The sequence below is a fragment of the Patagioenas fasciata genome, chromosome 4, assembly GCF_037038585.1.
Source record: "Patagioenas fasciata isolate bPatFas1 chromosome 4, bPatFas1.hap1, whole genome shotgun sequence".
Taxonomy (NCBI): Eukaryota; Metazoa; Chordata; class Aves; order Columbiformes; family Columbidae; genus Patagioenas; species Patagioenas fasciata.
Genome location: NC_092523.1, coordinates 35,274,586 through 35,293,670, shown reverse-complemented (window position 1 = coordinate 35,293,670; position 19,085 = coordinate 35,274,586). Strand labels below are relative to the sequence as shown.

The 19,085-nt window shown below is 46.7% G+C and overlaps 1 protein-coding gene across 1 annotated transcript in view; it reads left to right on the top strand.

Moving 5' to 3' along the window:
- Positions 1-10,817: 10,817 nt before the first annotated feature.
- Positions 10,818-19,085, top strand: part of STOX2 (storkhead box 2) — a 143,455-nt gene continuing 135,187 nt past the window's right edge. The window contains exon 1 of the mRNA XM_065836236.2: positions 10,818-11,249. Within this exon, the coding sequence (XP_065692308.2) occupies positions 10,880-11,249 (370 nt within the window). The 5' untranslated portion in view covers positions 10,818-10,879. The remainder of the gene's footprint in view (positions 11,250-19,085) is intronic.

Genomic DNA, 19,085 nt, shown 5'->3' with positions numbered 1-19,085 from the left:
GCTCAGGCATGTCCCCAACTCCCTCTCCACCTTGTGCTGTTGCTTAGCTGTTGTAGTGACCCCCACATGTTCTGCTAAGAACTCACAAAATAATAAAATTGCATTTTAGTGACCACATGGTATTTCAAAATCAGCTGTGTATTTTCCTTGCCCTTGCTTTGGGAAGGCAGCTAGCACCGAGGGCAGGAACCAGCTGTGTGGTGAACACCAGACAGGCCCTGCATGGTGGCCTGTGCTCTGTGTTTGCTCTGTCCTGGAGCCATGGTTTGCATTGCTGTTGGAAGGAGGGGGTACACTGCAGGGGTCTCTGCCTTATAAAGTCTCCTGAGGGTATATGCACACCAGGGATTGATTTTGCAATGTATCTTGTACAGCTGTTTCCAGAAAGAAAAGCTACCCAAACTTTTATAAATCGTGAACTATGTTTTTCTGCTCTCCACCACATTTAGTTTCCAATGTGCTCTGAGCCATTCACTCACATGACCTCATGTCCCTTGTTGCAGGCTGGAGCTGTCCCAGACCCCTGGCAGGGATGATTCCCAGCTCCTCAACCTGAGCCACAACAGGCTATGAACATGTACTGCCCGCTTTGGGGCATGAGAGAGGCTCACCCAGGGCTTTGTCCCCCAGCAAGAGAGTTGACCTAGCAATCGCCCCTCTACCCTGGCCTGGGTGCCACCTTCTTCCTCTGGCCTTGGGGAAGGGGAAGATGTTGAACTGGAGGTCCAGCTCCAGGGGCCACCTAAACTGGCACTGGTGGAGGAGCAGGTCTGCCAGGTCTCTCATTACTCTGGCGTTATCAGCCCAAGTTCTTCCACCCTTGGTTTTCACTCTGCTACCAGTGGTACTCCTCTGTGCTCTCAGGTTTTCCCCTGAAGGGGCTTAGGGGTGCAGGGCCAGAGCCCCGGGGATGCCCACAGACTGCTTGCACATGGTGCTGCCTGTCAAAAAGTCACAAGTTCGAAAATGGAAGCCATCAAGGCTCAGATTAGCAGCAGTCAGCCCAATTGCCCGTAACCCCTCTGTATAGCACCATCCACTGGCATCTGCTGAAGCCGGATTGCCACAACTGCCAGCTGGTCAGAGCTGGGTTGCATCCAGCTCTGATCTGCAAGGGGTCTCCAGGTGCACCACCGTGAGTACTTCATATGATGAGGCAGTGCGTGCTGAAAGAGAAGTAAGGAAACCCTGAAGTTTCCTTCTTCTTCCCTCCTTTCCATAAACCTGTGCCTGCTTCACGCCTGTGTCAGTATGAACAACCCAGAGCCATCCACACTTTGAAAGCTACAGTAGATGGGCCTCAGAAAGGGCCACAAGGTCAAGTATGAGCTGATCATGATAGCTGCAGCGTCTCTGAATGTGTTCTTTCAGCTCAGAGAAGTGAGACCACAGAAGCTGGCTATTGGGTTCTGTAACATGCAGCATTTCCTGCAGCAAAGAGAAGGAAAAGCCGAAGTAGTTTTCTGTCTAAATTTACCACATATCCTGGCAAAGCTCTTCCCATAACACCCATGGTAAAAACTACTCATCCCTACCTCTGCCTTGCAAAGAAATTATCTGATTCACACAACTCTCTTCTGCGCAAATATGAAACAGTGATGTCTCCATTTTTTATAAAAAAATAAACAACCTCATTTTCATGAAAATCAAGAGAAAATTTATTTAGAAGAGTCATTTTTGCTACTGTAGCAAGAAATTGTTTTCTGCGGGTTTGACATTTACCAACAAAGCCGGCTGAGATCTAGCTACTGAAATTTGCACCAGCCCAAAAAATAACCCAGGAGAGCTCAGAGCATTCCCTGGTACAGCTCCTGAGCTCTCAGTGCCCTTTCCATCTGAGCCAGCCCACCCATATCCCAGTGAGGCAGGGATTTCCCTCAGGAGCCACGGTGGGGTCGAAGCAGAACTGCTGCCATGACCAAGGGCAGCCCTTGCTCTCCTCGTCTGAGGTTGAGCTGGGAATGGTGGTGAAACAGGGGGTGGCATTGCATGGAGATCCCTAGGGAAACCATGAGGAAGAGTGAGGGAGAGAAGAGGGGAGAATGGGTGGTGATGGATGTATAGGAAAAGAAAAAAGAGGAGCAGAGTGGAGAGGGAGCCACTGCTCACCATGCCTGACATTTTTAAAACAGTAAGCCAATAATAGCTGCTGGAAGAACAAAAGCTAAACTGTCTGGTTTAGCCTGGTGCTGGGTCTCTGGATTATCTTCAAAGAGGCACTACAAAATTTAGAAGGAATTAAGTTCTGGGAAATGTTAAATCTGACACACCTGGTTTACAGAGGTTTTTTATTTTCTTTTTCTGGATGCTGTTGTGTTTCCATGTTTCTGTCAGAGTGCCAAAGGCGATTCTCTCTGTCAAATGTAGACTCTTGACCTTCTAGTCGGGATGACAAAGGAGTTATCCCAGGGTGTGTCCACACCTGTCAGGCAATATTAGGCACAAAATAGAGCTGTCTGTCTTCTTTAGCTAAAATGGTTTCACAAATACTTCATAAATGCCTGTCTCCACAGAGCAGAGAATTGCCTGTATTATCTCGGTGCATTCAATATTGAGATTGATGACAACTGGGGTCATTGGTTAAACTGTCTAATCCTGACAAGCCGAGGCACAGGGAGGAGGCAGGAGAGCGGCAGGATGGCTGCGGAAAATACCTGTGAGGGACATCGGTCCCCAGAGCTTGCGAGGGAACCGGCAGCCCTTTGTTGTGACTCACGCACCAAGTCCCGCTGGTCAGAGACGCCGTCTCAGGGACTTGGCCTGTACTTGAGGATCGCCAGTTGTGACATCGGGCAGGTTTACCTCAGCTCCCATAAAATAGAAGCAGAGCTTGCACCTGCAATTATGGCTATTATAAAAAGATTAAGGCAATGGGGCAGTATTCAGGAGACAGGAGCCAAATTGCCATTTTCGCAACAGGCTTAAACGTAATGAAGGGCTACTAAACAAGGAATTAATTCTCTTACATCCAGCCCAGCCTTACTTTCACGGACTCTGTGTTGCCAAAGGGGGCCTGAAAGTGAGCATCTAGCCCATCAACCTTTATAGTTCTCTCTTTGAAAGGAAAATGACGGGGAGGAGAAGCTCACCGATGGCTGGCAGACACCGTGATCTCCATGTACGCCAGTGCCTGGCACTCGCCCAACAGGTACAAAACCAGCGCTGGAAGAGCTGTGGCGGGTCCTGCAGGAGACGGTGCCTGTCACCTCCCTGCCCGCACACCGGAGCATTTGCCGGGCTGTTCCACTGCCCCACACCACTTAAAAGAGCAAAAGGGGAGGATTCGCACCACACCAAAACCAATTTCAGACTGTTTTTAAAATTGATAATTGCTTATTGTCGGCAGCTGTAAAGTGCCTGTTACTTTTGTATTTGTAAAACAAGCATGGCTTTGACTGAACTAGATCACTGAGGGCAGGAAACTAAAGGTCTGAAGTGAAAAGAGAGAAGAGTGTTGAACAGAGCAAGTTGAGTAAGAAATTTCTGTTAAAAAAAAACCCAAACCAACAAAACACGAAATGAAACAACAAACCACGAACAAACAAACCCACAAGGGGGGAATTTCTCTTTCAGGGCATCTGTACCAAGCAAAGAAACATCAGAAACTGGTATCCTGATCAAAAAAAAATACAGATATGTTAAATGCATGCTGGTAGGATGTCAGTGGCTGGAGAAGCAGCAAGTGTGAGCAGTGAATTAAAAGGCACAGCATTCAATATCTCTTGCTACATCCAACCTTCCCCTGAGCTCAAAGGTGGTGGTAGTGGTTAGTCCCCCCTCCCACAGGCATTTTTCCTTGCTTGAGTGCAAAAATTATCTTCCTGCAAAGCTCAGGGGATTCTTGGTTTAGAGGAGGCCAGAGGAAGGCTGTAAGCCTGGCTCACATTTTCTGAACTGAACCGTGCTCAGTGGATCAGTGCACAGAAAGTGGAAAGATGTCACCAGGCGGTTACAGAGAGTGAGCCTGCTGGCCAGCCTGGGCTTTCTGGCAGGAAAAGTGAGAAAGTATTGGAACTGGTGGAGCCTCCTTGGATCTTGATTTACTGTATCTCTCTGCTGCTTATCAGTATGGGTGACTGCCTGCCTGAAACACAATGCAAAACCTCAAAGGACTTTTATAATCAAAACCAGCAATACCAGTTGCTTTCCCCTTTTCCAGTCAGAAAGGAGGTGTTGTCATCCAAAAACTGGCATGCCAAATGGCTGTGGAGCTTCCCCATCCTGTGATCTGGGAAAGCCTCCCCGTATCTGTGCCACTGAGAGGGTCTGTGAGAAGCCAAGATGCGTCAACTAGTCCTCCAGTGCCCCGTGCCAGCTCCCCACATGCTTGGGGGCACCACTGAGGGTCCCTCACCCCCACCTGCAGGGATGGACCACATGGTTCCCATCAACACAGTATTTTACAGCTCCAGTTTTGGTTAGGCACGGTATTCCTGCCCTTTTTAAGCCCACATCAGAGCCGTTCAGCTGGGACTGATATCCACGTGTTGCCCACAGCTGTGCTGCCAGGGCAGAGCCAAGGCTGCTCACAAAGCCCGTACCCAGCTCTGGTTCCACACCCCGTGTGCTGAGCACCCTGCCTGCAGACTGCCTTGTTGCACAGAATCCTTTTTTTTTTCCACATAATGTTAGGGATTGGAAGGGACCTCAAAAGATCATCTAGTCCAATACCCCTGCCAGAGCATTGTTTTTTCCTTCCTTCTGTTTTCCCTCAGTGGGTATTGCGACAGCGGCCCCTGCTTAAATTTTTCTTCTTGACGGTGGAAGAGTTTATTTGTTTGTTTAGAAGTGTTTGGCTATGCTTATCTCACTTTTTTGGTTAGGCACAAAATATACTTCTTGAATGAAAGTGCAGGATCATGGCTTATTGTGCTCTCCTTTCAGGTTCTCAGTCTAATAGGGTCCCTACAGGAAAATCGAGCCAGTACAGGTCAGAGCTCTTGGCTACGGCATGTCACATCAACAAGGATTTCCCTTTACCTCACTTTGCCTGTGTATACCATTCACGTTTGCGTAGTCTTAGGGGTATACGTCTTTCACTGTAATTTCATTTTCAAGTGCAACTTTGCACTGCCTGCAGCATTTCTTCACAGGACTTGGCTTGCATTACATGTGAAGGGGCAGTAGAAGGAAAACATACCTATTCAAAGCAGAGAAATTTCAGATTAAAATGCCAAGGCTGGTGGAAACCTTCTGGTCCCCTAGGGCTGACTTTGGACTCATTAACTCAGTGATGTGAGGACTGCCCAGGATCAGCCGCAAGCCATTGCTTGGGGGGGCTTAGAGTCAACAGAGTTCCCCCAAGCTTCAGGCCATGGGCTGCGAAACAAAATATGAAAAAGAACAGAGAAATAGCTTTTATTGCTCTTTCTTCCAGAAAATTAATGGCCATTTCATTGATAATTTATTTCTATTGCTGGTAAGGGAGTCATAAAAACAAAACCCAGTTATTTTGGTATATCAATGCCTGAGGTGCCTGAATATGTTTTCCACGGTTCTTGAAAGGCAATGCAACAAACAGACATTTTAGGCAAACTGGTGTGCCGTTTCCATAATTAAAATTGCGTGTAATCTGCAAGTATTGAGTCCTTTATGGCTCCAGTGGAGCAGAACTGCAGGGTTTGAAGCAAAATCCTGTCTGTCAAACACATGGTCTAAGCTCATGCCTTAGTGTCTGGCTGTAACCTGGCCAAAAGCAACCATCAGTATCATAGCAGATAAGAGACAATTACAGGTTGGAAGGCATTTTTCTACTCTAGATAAATATATTCAGAGGGCTGAGATATAAATATGCTCTTCTCTTCCCCAGTCAAGAGTTTCCCATGCAGGAAACCTATTCTGGCTCCATTTACCTGCCCCACTGTGATGAGCTGTTTACCAGCTTTTTGGCTTCAAAACATCTGTAAGTCTTATTTCCTTCTTTGCAGTTTCATAAAGAAATAGAATTAAAAGGCTTTCCAATCTCAGGGTTTCAGTGCAGTGTTATTTACCTGTCTAAACGTAGGCACCTGAATTTGAATGTCAGAGACTTGCACCCTGTATTATACATGTCCTGTGAGTAAAGTGGAAACTTGTTTTCCATGTCTGCTGGGGAGGTGACTTTTCTCCTGGTCAGTGTAACTTCCCCAGTATGTGTAGGCTATTGTTGAGCACACAATAGATAATTGTCTGCCTACCGGCTCACCTATCCAAGCGATAGTCACTTCATTGCAAAGCTTTAATACCATTGCCAAAGGTTTTCCTGAAGAGGAAGATGGGCACGGCTACCATAACCCACGATCTCCTCTCCTCCCTCGGGTCTCATCCTGCCCCTGGAATCCTTCTTGATGCCAGCAAGTCTGAGTCAGGTAAAAGCACAGAGCTTAAAAATGATGCAGTCAGCTGTCTCCTACGCTGCTTATTAGTTGGGTGTTTAGTTTGGACCTGGATCATCACTCCTCACGCAGGAAACTCCCATTGACTTCTCTGGGAACTCTGCCTGAGCAAGGACTTCTGAGCAGGGCTTCTTGATGGAGGATGGTAGGACAGGACTGAGAACAGAAATACTTGGCTCCTACCAGAGCAGGGATTGTCAAATAGCCATTCCCAGGCTGATTTTTAATAGCAGGACTTAAGAGACTTTACAAACGTAAGAAGTATTATCATCATCCTGGTACTAAAAAAAATTGTTACCAAAACAAAAGAGTAAAAAAAAAAAGCTAAACAAGATGCTGTTTTAGGAATTCTTGGTGGGAAATCAGTGTCTTCATGTAATGCAAACTAGGCAAATGAAGAGCTGTATTTGCCTATAAAGGCTGCCACACTTCTGGGAATGGTTTTAAGGAACAGCTGCTAGCACACTCCTTCTGTCACCTTGCTTTTCTTACATGCAAGTTACCACCACTGTTCACAATCTCTGTGGTTTTAGAGCATTCATTCTTCTGAGATTGCTCCTGGTTTTGCTCAGGCTATGACAAGAAGAGCACCAGGCCTGTGTGTTACGGACATATCTGCTCCTGGACCTCATCCTACCTGCACATCCGCAGCGGCAAAGCCAGAAGCCAGAGTCAGTTTACACCAACACCATGTCCAAGCAAGTCTGGTAGGGTACACATAACTCTCTGCTGGGGAAGGAGGAGGATGCAACTCGTCTCAAAATTTATTAGTGAGGTCTGTAAGCTCTGGTCTCATGAGGGCTGAAGTAAGAGCTGTATTTGACAATGGCAGTTGCACCGAGCTCTGCATCACTGGGCTGCTGGTGTGAGCCTCCAGCTTCAGTCAGCCTTCCACATAAAGCATGTATGTTCGAAAAAAGCCCAGGCATCCTGTAGCTGGCAATTCTGCAACAGCTTGGTGGTTTCTTGACAAACACTTCAGGCACCCAAAGCCCCATGTAATGGCATGAACAGCTTCTTCCTGGGGAGTGTTCAGGATTCCCTCACCAGATAACAACACTAGATGAGTAGTAAGGAGTGAAGGTACCATTTCTTCCTCTATGAAATCACTAGAAATATTTTTTAAAAAAAGTTTTCCAATAGGAAATACTCTTTTAAAAAGCCTCGCAGAAAAAATCCTAAATAAGACACTTGCCTGAACACTACGTCTGAAGCAGATCACTTGCTGACATACTATGTAGGCTGCAAAAGTGTGTAACTTGCCTTACTATGTACAAATCAAAGAGACACAATGACTATTAAATATGCTTATTTCACCTCAGCCTGCCTTTTCCATTCTGTGACCTGGATGAATTCTGGGGGAATACTCTTCTCCCAGACAATTCTTAATATGGTGACATTTGCAGCAGACAGAGGTACCATGCCTGAGCTCTGGATCAGGCGATGCAGACAGCCGGAGAACACAGCTCCATCTGGTTTGTTCGGCTTTCTGCTCCCACTTAGAATAAATAACACCGTTTGCTAAGGACACTTGCCATTGCTGATGCATTCCAAATAGATGTGTCTAAATCTTCAGAGGTTTCACCCTGCTAGCAGGGTAAACTTCTGCCTTTCTAAACACTTCAGAGGCACTTAGGAGTTCCACTTCACCAGCTTTCAATACCTGGCCGTAAGAAGGCTGTCTTTTTGGTTGTATTTCTGCTGGGAAATAGCAGATTCGCTTTAGTTTGGCTATAGATCTTGATTGCTTCAAAGAAATCCCTGAAGTGAGAGTGAGCGAGGCTGTTCAACCCCAAACTGGCAAGTAACATAATGCAAATAAACCAAAATAAACCAACTCCCCTAGAATTCTGAGGGGAAAAAAAAAAAAGTTTGAATCAGTAATAAAATGGGAAAAAAGGGGAATAATGAATGACGAAAAGTTTACTCAGTACATACTTGTCATCCACAGCCTTTTCCCGGGCCCTTGAAACAACAGGAGTCCCTTAACCAGGGCCTTGAGGTCCAGCTCAGGCAATCCTGGTGCTGGCTTTTACAGGGATGGCATCTAAGCTCCAGCATATGGTGTATTTCGATTTGTGCCACAATCACTGTGCTCCGTCCAACATGTTTTGGACAAATTTTTAGCGTACTCTCTTTTGTTACCTTGTCATTACACTTGTGTGTGTCATTACATGTGTACAAGCTGTGGAGAGAGGTTACATGCTGATGGAGGGAGAGAGGGAGGAATAAAGAGAAGGAGGGAGGACCAGCCTGTAAGCACAGGGGAGAGGTGTGAAGCAGTGTGAGGGAAGAGGTGATGAAAGCAGGGTGGGAGAGGATTAGCAGGCTGAGGACTAGCCTTTACAGGAGAACAAGCCAGGGACAGGGAAGATGTTGACAGCCCACAAGTGTTAGTGCAAGTGCAGGAAAATGACTGCGTGGCATGTTTTGCCACACCAATTGCTTAAGAAATTAGCACTGAAGTAGAGAGCAATGTTGATGCCATGACTGAAAGCTGACAGGCATGCTACACTGAATATGTGCTTTTTCCAGAGGCAGTGGAAGGATCATGGATTGGCATTTGGGATTTGGGGGCTGCGGGCAAAATGTGGGGCCCCACATGTAACCGCTCAGCACGTTATCTGGTGAAGAAATCTAAAAACAGACAAAAGGCTCAATTTGGGTCCTTTATTCATGCAGAGAGGAATAAAAATTGAAAATGCATACAAGGCCTTAATTTACACAGTGACTCCGATCAACAGTCGAGATGTCAATGTGATGTGCCCCACACAAAGGCAACACAAAGGTGAGCCCTGCCCAGGAGAACTGAAATGAAAGTATGATGGGAGAGATAAAAGGCTGACATAATGCAGAGAGGAGGAAGGTGTAAAGTAAGAATAATGTGAGTATGACAAGATCATGACAGTAGTTCAATACTAGCTCTTTTAACAGGTAATCAATGGATCAGGTGAACTTTGGGAAGGACAATGAGGATGCTGGGGGGTCCTCTCGCAAAGCTTAGGGCTGAATGACAATGTGAAAGTGCTCCTTCAAAATCCTGACAGCAGCACCACCAAAACTACTGCTAGCTGGTGTGAGGGGAATCTTGAAATCTTGTATTGCGTGGATACTTCGGAAGGGCTTAGAGACTTGCAAGACTGTGTTAATAGGCTCTGCTCCTGGCTCAAAATGACTCATGGTGATTCTGGTTAATTTATTTTACCTCTGACTTCCCCTTTGGTAAAGTTGGTTTCATACAACTTGTCTCCTTGTAAAACTCTTCGGGATGCTAGTGGATCTGACCTTCCTCAGTACAATACCTAGACAGCACTGGATAAAACCCAAAAAGTAGGGAGTTGGGGTGTCAGAGAAGCCTGACTTATACAGTGCCCCAGAGAAGGAAATTGATGAAATGAGATGGAGAGTGCTACAGGTTTTGAATGAGGTTAGAACCAAACAGGTAATAGTTTAAGGGGGCCAGAAGTCCCAGGGATTGTTGATGTGAGCCAATTCAGGAGCAACAGCCCTGACCAATTCAGGAACCCAAGCCCCATTTTGAGAAAGGAGCGATTTGGTTTAGCTGTGAGTTTGAGGGTTTCTTCAGAAGATGGGAGTGAGATCCCTAAATCTGCTTTCTCTAAAGTGTAACTGACACCTTGTCACCAGTACCTGTGGCTGAGCAGTCACCTCTGCCTTGATGTATGCCCCAGGCCAGGCTCTGCCCAGAAGGATCTCTGCAATTTCTGCTCATCCCTTGCACATTTTTGCTGAGCTCTTCCTCGAGCCTCACAGGCAGCCACTGACCCAGAGCACAGAGGAAGCAAAATATTAAACTGCTATAAAAAAGCCACAGAAGTTGGGAGTGGACCTTGCACTCGCTCCATCACTATCAAATTTCAGTACCCCTAAGACACAAAGCAGTTCAAGGTTATTATGGGTGAAGCATAAGGTAATGGATGTCTGGACACAGTGGGGTCAGTGCTCCTCACTGGGCATTTTACCAACAGCTGTGTACCTACTGCAAGAAGCACAAGTATAAGGACCGTGAGACTTTCTGAGATTTATATAGAATGGGTCGGGGAATCCAGGGCAGAGCTGCCGCTGTATTTCATGAGGGGAAGGGAAATGTGAGGTCTCCCAGAAGCGGCGGGTGAAGGGGAAAAGTCTACATCACCAGCCGGGACACGCGACGGGCTCGTTTCTTTACCGGGAAAGGTGCTCCAGTTCCCGTGCAAGGACGGGAGACGGGCCGTGGGGTGCGATGGGATGCGGTGGGGTGTGGGTTTCCCGGCCGGGAGGCGGCGGCCGCTGCCCGGGATAACATCCCCGCCCCTCCCGCGGTGCCGGACCGTGCCGTGCCGTGTCGGGGGTGTGCCGGGGGCGGAGCGGCCCGGCCCGGGCCGGCCCGGGCCGTGGCGGGGGCGGAGCGGCGCGGAGCACGGACAGCGGCCGCGGGAGGCAGCGCGGCCACGGAAGGCATGTTCATGCCCTTGCCTGTGCCCGGCGGCGGGCGGTGAGGGGCCATGCCGCGCAGGGCGGAGCGGTGTCTGCAGATTGCCCCGCACTCCCTGGCCATCGTCTTGGGCGCCGCGGCCGGGGAGCGGCCGGGGGGCGGCGGCGGTGCGGGTGGTGCCAGTGGCGTTGCGGGGCCGGCGGCGGAGCTGGGCCGCCACCGCATCGGCTACGAGATCTTCGCGGACTTCAAGCGGGAGAACATGCAGCACCACTGGGACCGGCGGGCCACGGCGGCGGTGGCCGAGACCTTCTTCCTGGGCTGGATCGACGAGCAGGTGCTGCTGGTGCAGGGCAAGGAGGAGCACCTGGAGGTGCTGCGGCAGGGCTGGGCGCGCCGCTCCCTCAAGCCGCCCAGCGGCTTCCACATCAAGTGCCTGGGTAGGTGCCGGCGGGGAGCCGGGGGGTCTCTCCGGCCCGGGCGGGAGGCGCGGCGGCGGCCCCGCGGAGCTGCCCTCGGAGCGGCCGCGCTTGCCGCCGGTACCCAGCGGAGTCAGGGGCTAAGGAGTGGAAAAGGGAGGCCCTCCCTGCCGCGGGGTTTGCACCCCCAAAAGTGGGTGGATACGAAAGGGCTGAGGCGGGACAGGAGCGGCGACTTTACAAGGATGCGCTGCGAGTAATTGGGGTTCGCCGGAAGAGCTACGGGCGGCAGCTGTAGAGTCGGGTGGGAGAGGTGTGTTCCCCCGTTTCCAGCGCGGGAGGTTAAAACCATAAACCGTAAATTTTGGAGTATAGCCCTTGCAGGGCGAAATGCCGACTGTCTTGTGGGCCAAGTTCTGCGGCTCCTCTGGCATGCCCATCCCACGTGTTTCTTTACAGGGGGAACCCGCACCCTCCTGAGTTCTGAGATCTTTACACACCTCAGGAATGACTGCTGACGCTTACGAAGAGTGCACGTTTTTAATTAGAGTTATAACTGGTTCGTTAAAAAATAACAATTTCGAGCATTAGAAATCTAAAAAAAAAAAAAAAAAAAGAAATAATAATTTTAGCATTTCTAGTCTTGCCAAACCAGTATTTCACTTTATAGTTGGATCTACTTGGTGGCTTGAACTTGTGTCACAGTATTGCTGTGAAGGTGTCGTCCGTGGCAAAAAGTAGTAGTAGAAGATGCGGAATGTATGTTTATTCGTGGTGCAAGGCAGATGGATTTTGGAGCAGTAAATGGCAAGTCTGTCACGCTGTGGTGGGCTGAAGATTCAAGTTATGGTGTGATCCCTCAATAGAATCTCACCTGTGTGCAGTGTGGCCTAGGAAGGAGTACGTCTCTTCATGAATTTTCTTCAGGAACCAAAAAAAAAATCCTACCATGGAGAGCAAAAATGTTTGTAGCACTTATTTTGACACACAAACATACAAAAAATCCTCTGAGGAATAAAGCTATGGCTATTTGGTGCATATGTTGGGGAGTTGTGAAGAACAAGGGAAGTTTTCATTAGGATTAAGGTACTTTCATAGCTTAAAATGCTCAGCTTCTCTTATGGAGAGAAGACAAATCGCGAAGATTTGTTTTATTGCTGTCAAGGCCTCGTTGCTTCCCAGGGCTGCTGCAGTGGTGGTGGTGAGGCAAGCTGTCTTCTCCTTAGGTACAACTTCTGTCATGCGTGCCTTTCACAGCGGGCACCTGGAACAGGTCACAGAGTTAGAGATGCTCTCTCTGCACTGGGAGTTTCAGATCCTTAAAATAGGATGCTCCCATGCATTTATTTTTAAAAAAAATTAACTGTGAAAGGTTTCATGCAAAGAATGGAGCATGAATATTTGGTGTTTCTCTGTTTCCTTTTTAAATCTTGGTTGTGAATGCTTTTAGCTGTCACTGCCCTTCCAGAATAGGCAATGCAGAGTCTGATCACTTCTGTTCATTGACAGTCTTGTCCCTTGCACAGTTCTTGTACACTTCTTTGTCATATCCCCGCCAGACTTATTCAAATATTACCATTTCCTCTGTGCTGAGGGGGAGGCTCAAAACAAGCTGCCTGTTTAAAAATGAGCTAATGGACCTTTTTTCCCTCATTATAGTGAAATTTCCTCTGGACCTGACAAGACAGTGTTGGAGGATAGGTGGTAAATCCCATTCTGGTGATAGAAAAGTTTCCTTTGTTCCACGAGTATTTGGAGGAGAGTAAACAGTTGGGTGGTGGACCTGCACTGTGGCAGGCGTTTGGATGGAGCTGCTGTTTGTGGCCAGCAAACAAGGGGAGAACACCTGCACGTGCTGCCTTCCACCCAAGGCTGTTAAATCCTTGTGCCTTTACTTTCATGGCAAAGTGTGGTGGTGAGCCTGGTGATGCGGGCAGTGGTTGGTGCTAGCTGCTCAGTGTAGCTTGTGTGGGCTTTTTGGCTCCAGTGGGACCGAGGATGAAGAGCTTTTGAATGGGTGCTATCGCCTGATGGAGTGTAAGGGTCAGTGTTTGATTTTTGGGGTGTCCCTGGACCCTATCCAACAGGTGACATTCCTCAGGCTGCTGTGCAGGAGGGCTCTGGAAAGGTGCGCTCTGACCTTGACATTACTGAAGTCAGACCAGGAATGTAAACAGGTCTTTGTCGCTTGTTTTAAAATACAGAAACACAACTTTTGCTGGAAGTTCATGTTAATAAGTAAGCTCACTGGTGTGTAAATAATATGCATTCCTTGAGGGGTTATCTTCTATGTGAATTTACAAAAGACTGGAGCCAAGAGTTTTCATTTGACTTTCAGAATAGCAAATGCCTCTCAGTATTTGATTCAAGGCTATGAAAGAAGAGCAGGGACCTGCTGGAGTCCTGCCTGTTGTGCAGTGTCCTTAGCTGTGCTAAATGAGATGGGAGCAACTGATTTTTTTTTTTTTCCACTGTCTTTTTTCCACACCCAGACTGATAATTCAGGTCTTATATCCGAGTAGATTCAACTTGCGCTGACTGTAAAGTTAGGTGGTTAAAGAAGAGTCAAAGTAACGGGCCTGGCCCATGGGCATGAGCATCTGCTTATATGTGTGTAATTGTATTTTCAACATAATTAGCTGCCTAATGTGTAAATGGCTGTAACTTATTTAGGAGCCCTCTCCCACTTTATTCTCCACTTTGTAGCTTTAAAGCAGCAAACAGTACACCTACAAACACAAATAAAAAGTCCCCATGCTATTCAGCTTATTAAAATAAGTGGTGGGTATCTCAAGCTGAGAGAAAAACCTGCCTGTTGAGAGTTGTGGAACAGTAATATTTTACTACTGTTAATAAATAACTGATGGGGTCAAGGGGAAAAGTAGCATGGTATTTTTGGTGGAAGTGAAGCTGCTGTTTTCTGCTGCTCTGGCCCACTTGGTGTCCCCTGTGCTGTGGGGGAATAGGGGGTTGCTGTGGCCAGGTGTAGCAGTGAGGGGGTGCATGGGGCTGGCCCAGGAGGGTCTCTCTTTGCATGCCAGGGCTATGGGGGTACCCGACCAATGCTGTGGGAGGCCATGGGGCTGGTTCTTGCCTTTTCTCTTGCCTGTTTGGCTGCTTGGGGAAAGGTTTGGGTCAGTTATTTGCCCCCCCTGCCCTTGGAGCCTGGCTGAGATGGGGGGCTGGAGAATGAGCTGCCTGCCCCAAAGTGATGCAGGGAGAGTGTCCTGACCTCCTGTTGCTGCCTGGTAGGGGGCAAGGGACAGAAATGCCTTCTCAGCTGCACAACCTCCATGCACAGGTACAGGTCAGCCTTGGACAACGCTTCCTTTCACCTGCTAACATGACCCAGAAATGATGACTACAGCCTGACTTTCAAACTTCTGCTGGTGTTGCTGATGTTTCTTGTTCGTTGTGGTAGAGCTGTGGCTGGTCTGATGAGCAATGGGTTGTGATGGCCACAGAGAAGATAACTAGAAGAAAAAGTACCTGGTGAGGAGGAGGGAATACGAAACCTCTAGTATGCACAGTACATTTTCTGCTGCTGGAATTGTGAAATATAAACCAAGAGAGGACTTGTCGCTGAACAGTCTTTTCCGCATTTAAGTCACCCTGGCTTGATAACAAATAATGCTTGCAAAGTTCCTGAAAGTGTAATGTGTATTTAACAGGGACAATCCTTGTATGTTTGGTGCAAGTGTATCTGAGCCAGAGAGTAAAGGGATTTAAATCCACATGAGATTCTGATGTATGAAGATTAAACTCTTGCGCTGTAAAATTAGATTTGACTGTGAAGTAGGGCAGGAATAAGAAGCATGTCAGAGAGTTGCCTTAGTACCTCAGCTTAGGGTTTGAGGATACAGGGAATGAAGTGTTTCACGTGTGACTTAAAAACTTACTTCTCTGGCAATTATCTTAAACTAAATGGGTTACACCATAAAAGCTTGCTCAGCATCCGCTTTTGTAGCAACCAGACTTACTTGGATATTAGGAAATTGGTGGGTGTATCTAGGTTTTAAAGTTGGCTGAAGGGGAAGATTTGGGAAACATAAGCAGACTTTGAATAAATAAAACCCTCACAGCAGCACATGCTAAATTTGCTGATTTAGAGGGTCAAGGAAATCTTATGCAAACCTATTGGTCCTGTGATGAAATTAGTTGTCTGATTAGTTGACTGATTTGAAACTTTCTTGTAAGTTTGCAAGGCTTTTGCAACTTAAGTCTTTAATGGGCGTTGTTATTTTAATAAGATTTCTGTCTTTGACACACCTTGCATTTGCACCCACTAATATTTGTCATCCTGGAAGATGATTTTTGTTCTCCTTTCAGCTCTTCTGTGTAAGGCACTGCTGGTGTAGCAGGATGCTCCACCTGGTTTTCATATCTTCATTGCCTTTTGTGTTCCCAGCTGAGACTTCCTTCTCTATCTATTGCACTTGATTTCTGTGTCTTGAACGATGGACATCTTTGAGAGGTTTTCATATGTTTCGTGGAAGGGCCATGCCCTTTTGTAACAATTGCTTGAAAAGAAGTGACCAAACTTTATAACAACCCTCTGGTCATGCCCTGGGCAATTTCTCTGATTAGAAGCTGATGTTTCAATAAATGTATGTGCAATAATTAAACTAACTAACAGGAGTTATAGTTCAGCAAAGTCGGTGGGGCTGGGCTGTTGTCCATTGTTCCTGCTCGGCCAGGCGTGGGGGGGTGAAAACATTTTTTGCCGCGCTGGGAGCTGGAGCTAAGTGCTCCCTTTCTTTTGTTTCCCTGCCATGTTTTCTCTTGCCACCAAAAATTAACTTAACACCGCACCAGTTTAGGTTCAGTAATTTTCACAGTGAGTTTTCCAGTCATTAGTGGATGATTATGGTGCAGTGTAGACTGTTGGACATTAAATGTTACTCGTCTACAGCCAGTCATAAAACATGAATTGTCTTTTTTCCTCCCAATTATCTCCTTTATATCATGAACATTTCTTTTCAGTGAGGAAGCATTAGGTTTCATAGTAATAAAACCTCTGAGGAGGAGTTTGCCGCACACTCATCTACAGCTTTGTATGCCTCGTGGTATTACCATGGGAACTCCATGGGATTTATACTACATTTTTTTTCTCCTTCTCTCCTACCCCAACTTAGATTTGGTTAGAGATCAACTAAGTGCTTTGTATATCTGTAAGGTGGTAATTTCAGGCTAAAAACACCAAACCCAAACAAACCCCCCAAAGAAAACCAGATAAACTAAAGCTGATGACTTGCCTGAGGTACTTACGAATTTACTCCCAGCTTTGAGCAAAGAACTTCACTGCTCAGAATTGTTGGGTTGGGTCTTTACCATACTTTGTAAAAGCAGCTTTTAGAGACTGGGGAGAGAGAGAAAAGAGCTAAATGAGTATGGACTGCATCTGAAGTGCCTGATTTCTCACTATGTGGTTTGTGCTTGTGTTTTGGGAGTGAAATCTTGGAGTCAGGAATGCTTTTTGCTCTTTAAAGAAAGCTGTGGATGGTCTACAAAACTAGTGCAAGTTGCCTAAAACGTACTGTGAAAATAAAAAACACACAGGAAGGGAAAATATGACCTATTAAATTTCTTTCTTTTTTTTTTTTTCCCCCACTCAAAGCAGCTTCTCTTGAAGAAGCAAAGTCAAATACACTGATGCATGGTATTCATTGTGCAACTCAAGTGAAGGATTTATAAGGTTAATGGCCAGCTAGTACTGTCTCCCCACCTCCTTCCACCCCACAGAGAGCACCATTGTGTAGTAAAGAGCCCTTCCCAGTGGCAAATAAGTCATCCAGCGTTGCAAGTTAAGCATACACTCAGTGTAAAGAAGTGATGCTGTAAGAGAATGGTGGTGGCCGAGAGCAGCCCTTGGCCGCAGGGCTCTGCCCAAGCGGATGTGGCACCAGGGCCCTCACTCTCTCCAGCTCTGTCTGCATGTGAGGGTCTGGTCTTTAATTAAAAATGCTCCTCACTTCCCTCCTCAAAGGGCCCTTGTCTTTGCATGGGAGTGGCCTGGCGGGTGTGCACTGAATGAAGCCCTTGTCAGGTGTTATTCCCAGTACTTAAGGTGGACTCCCAGGCTGCCAGCGTCACATTTTCATCTGTTCTACTCTTGTTTGGTACAGAGTCATTTTTGGTTTTACAATAGGTGAGGTGGATGGGGTGCCTGGGGACGGTGGCAAGGGATGGCCGCAGGGCTGCCAGCCACAGACACCCCTATCTCTCCTGCTCTGCTTCATGGTTTGGTGACACAAAAACTCAGTGGTGTGTTTCCAACTTTGTCCTGCCTTTGTAATTTGTTAGTTAGAGACACGTTGCTTAATATTTTTTTATCACATTGTAATGATTTTAATGGACTAATTTTAGATCTTTTATGCATGTTGCCACAGTTTAAAATTTAGCTTGAAATGGGTTTGTTTCGATTCCTAGAGAGATGTGCATTTAGTGCAGAGATGCTATAGGGTCAGCTGTGTATGTAAACACTACTCTCCCTTGGGCTTGAGTGGCAGGGTTTTGATTGGCTCCTTTGTAAAGGGTAAAGAAGTTGATGGTCTTTTCCAGCTCCTGTGGTGCTGTTGCCTCGGGCCATTGATGCAGGTGGTGAACCTGTCCTTCTTTCCGTTGGCCAGGAGAATCACAGGTTGTCCCCCAGGCAGGGTGTGACAAAGCTTTGCCATGTTCTTGTCTGCATTCAACACACCCATTTAGAGAGAGGAGCGAGCAGAAAAGATGCAACCTAGATGGATCGGGTGTCCTCCAAGACTCTTGGCATCCAGAGCTGCCTTCTGAGCAACATCACTCCTTCCTTTGGTTTCAGTAAACGTGGTGGCCAGGCTCCTCTTTTCTTGCTGGTCAAGTAAAGGCTGAAGTGGTCGGAGAAAAGAAAAGCTGCAACCAGATGGTAGTTTCCACTGCAGAAACTGTGACTGTGAAACGTGAGGTTGGGAGGAACTTCTTAATAATAATTTTCTGCAGTAGCAGAAATTTAACCACGTTCTGAAAATTCAAGCTCTCTCTGAACTTTGTTTCTTTGTTTTAAATAAAAATCATAAATGTTTTGATTGTTTTCTAAGGATGTTGACTGCTGGGAATGTTATTGCAGTCTCCTGTTTCCACTGTTGAAACTGCTCCCTGGGTGGGCCAGATCTGGAAAGGTTTTTAAGGGTATTATGTTCTTCTTGGAATCAGATCCATTTACCTAATATGTAAACATGCTTTCTTCTGTCCGGTGTACTTGATCCCTCAGTTTATGACATGGAATTTCACCTGAGACCTGTGATGAGTAATATCTGCATGTTAAGAATGCACAAACACGTATATTTTGATGAAACAAAGTGCTTTCCTAGTGACATTTGAGCAGGTCTTCATGGCTCTTTTTCAATTAGGCTCCTGTTCTGAGCCACAATAGCAATAGAGTGTGCATTCAAAGGTCAGTAACTATCCAGGGAATCTGAATCGTGGTTCTTCTAGTTGCCTTTTTTTCTTTTCTATAGCAGAAAAGCAGTGGTGTAATATTGCCAGTTGCACTTATTAAACCTATTTTTGATTTTCTTATGGAAGAAAGTTACTATACTGTACACTTAAGTATGCACAGAATAATGACTTTTGTAGTGTGTTTTCTGGAGCCGGATGTGCTACTAACCAGCAATATGAGACTTCTTTGTTCTTCCTTGAAGGGGAGGGACATGGGATGAGACACCAAAACAGCAGAAGTTGAAGTAAAATACAGCAGCCTCTTAGTTTAACCTTGAATTCCACTCTCAAATGATTAATTAAGGGATATGCAGGTGGATCAAAGATTGCTTTTCTAGAAAGGCAAACCAATTCACTTAACTCTATGAAATGATGCCAGACTTG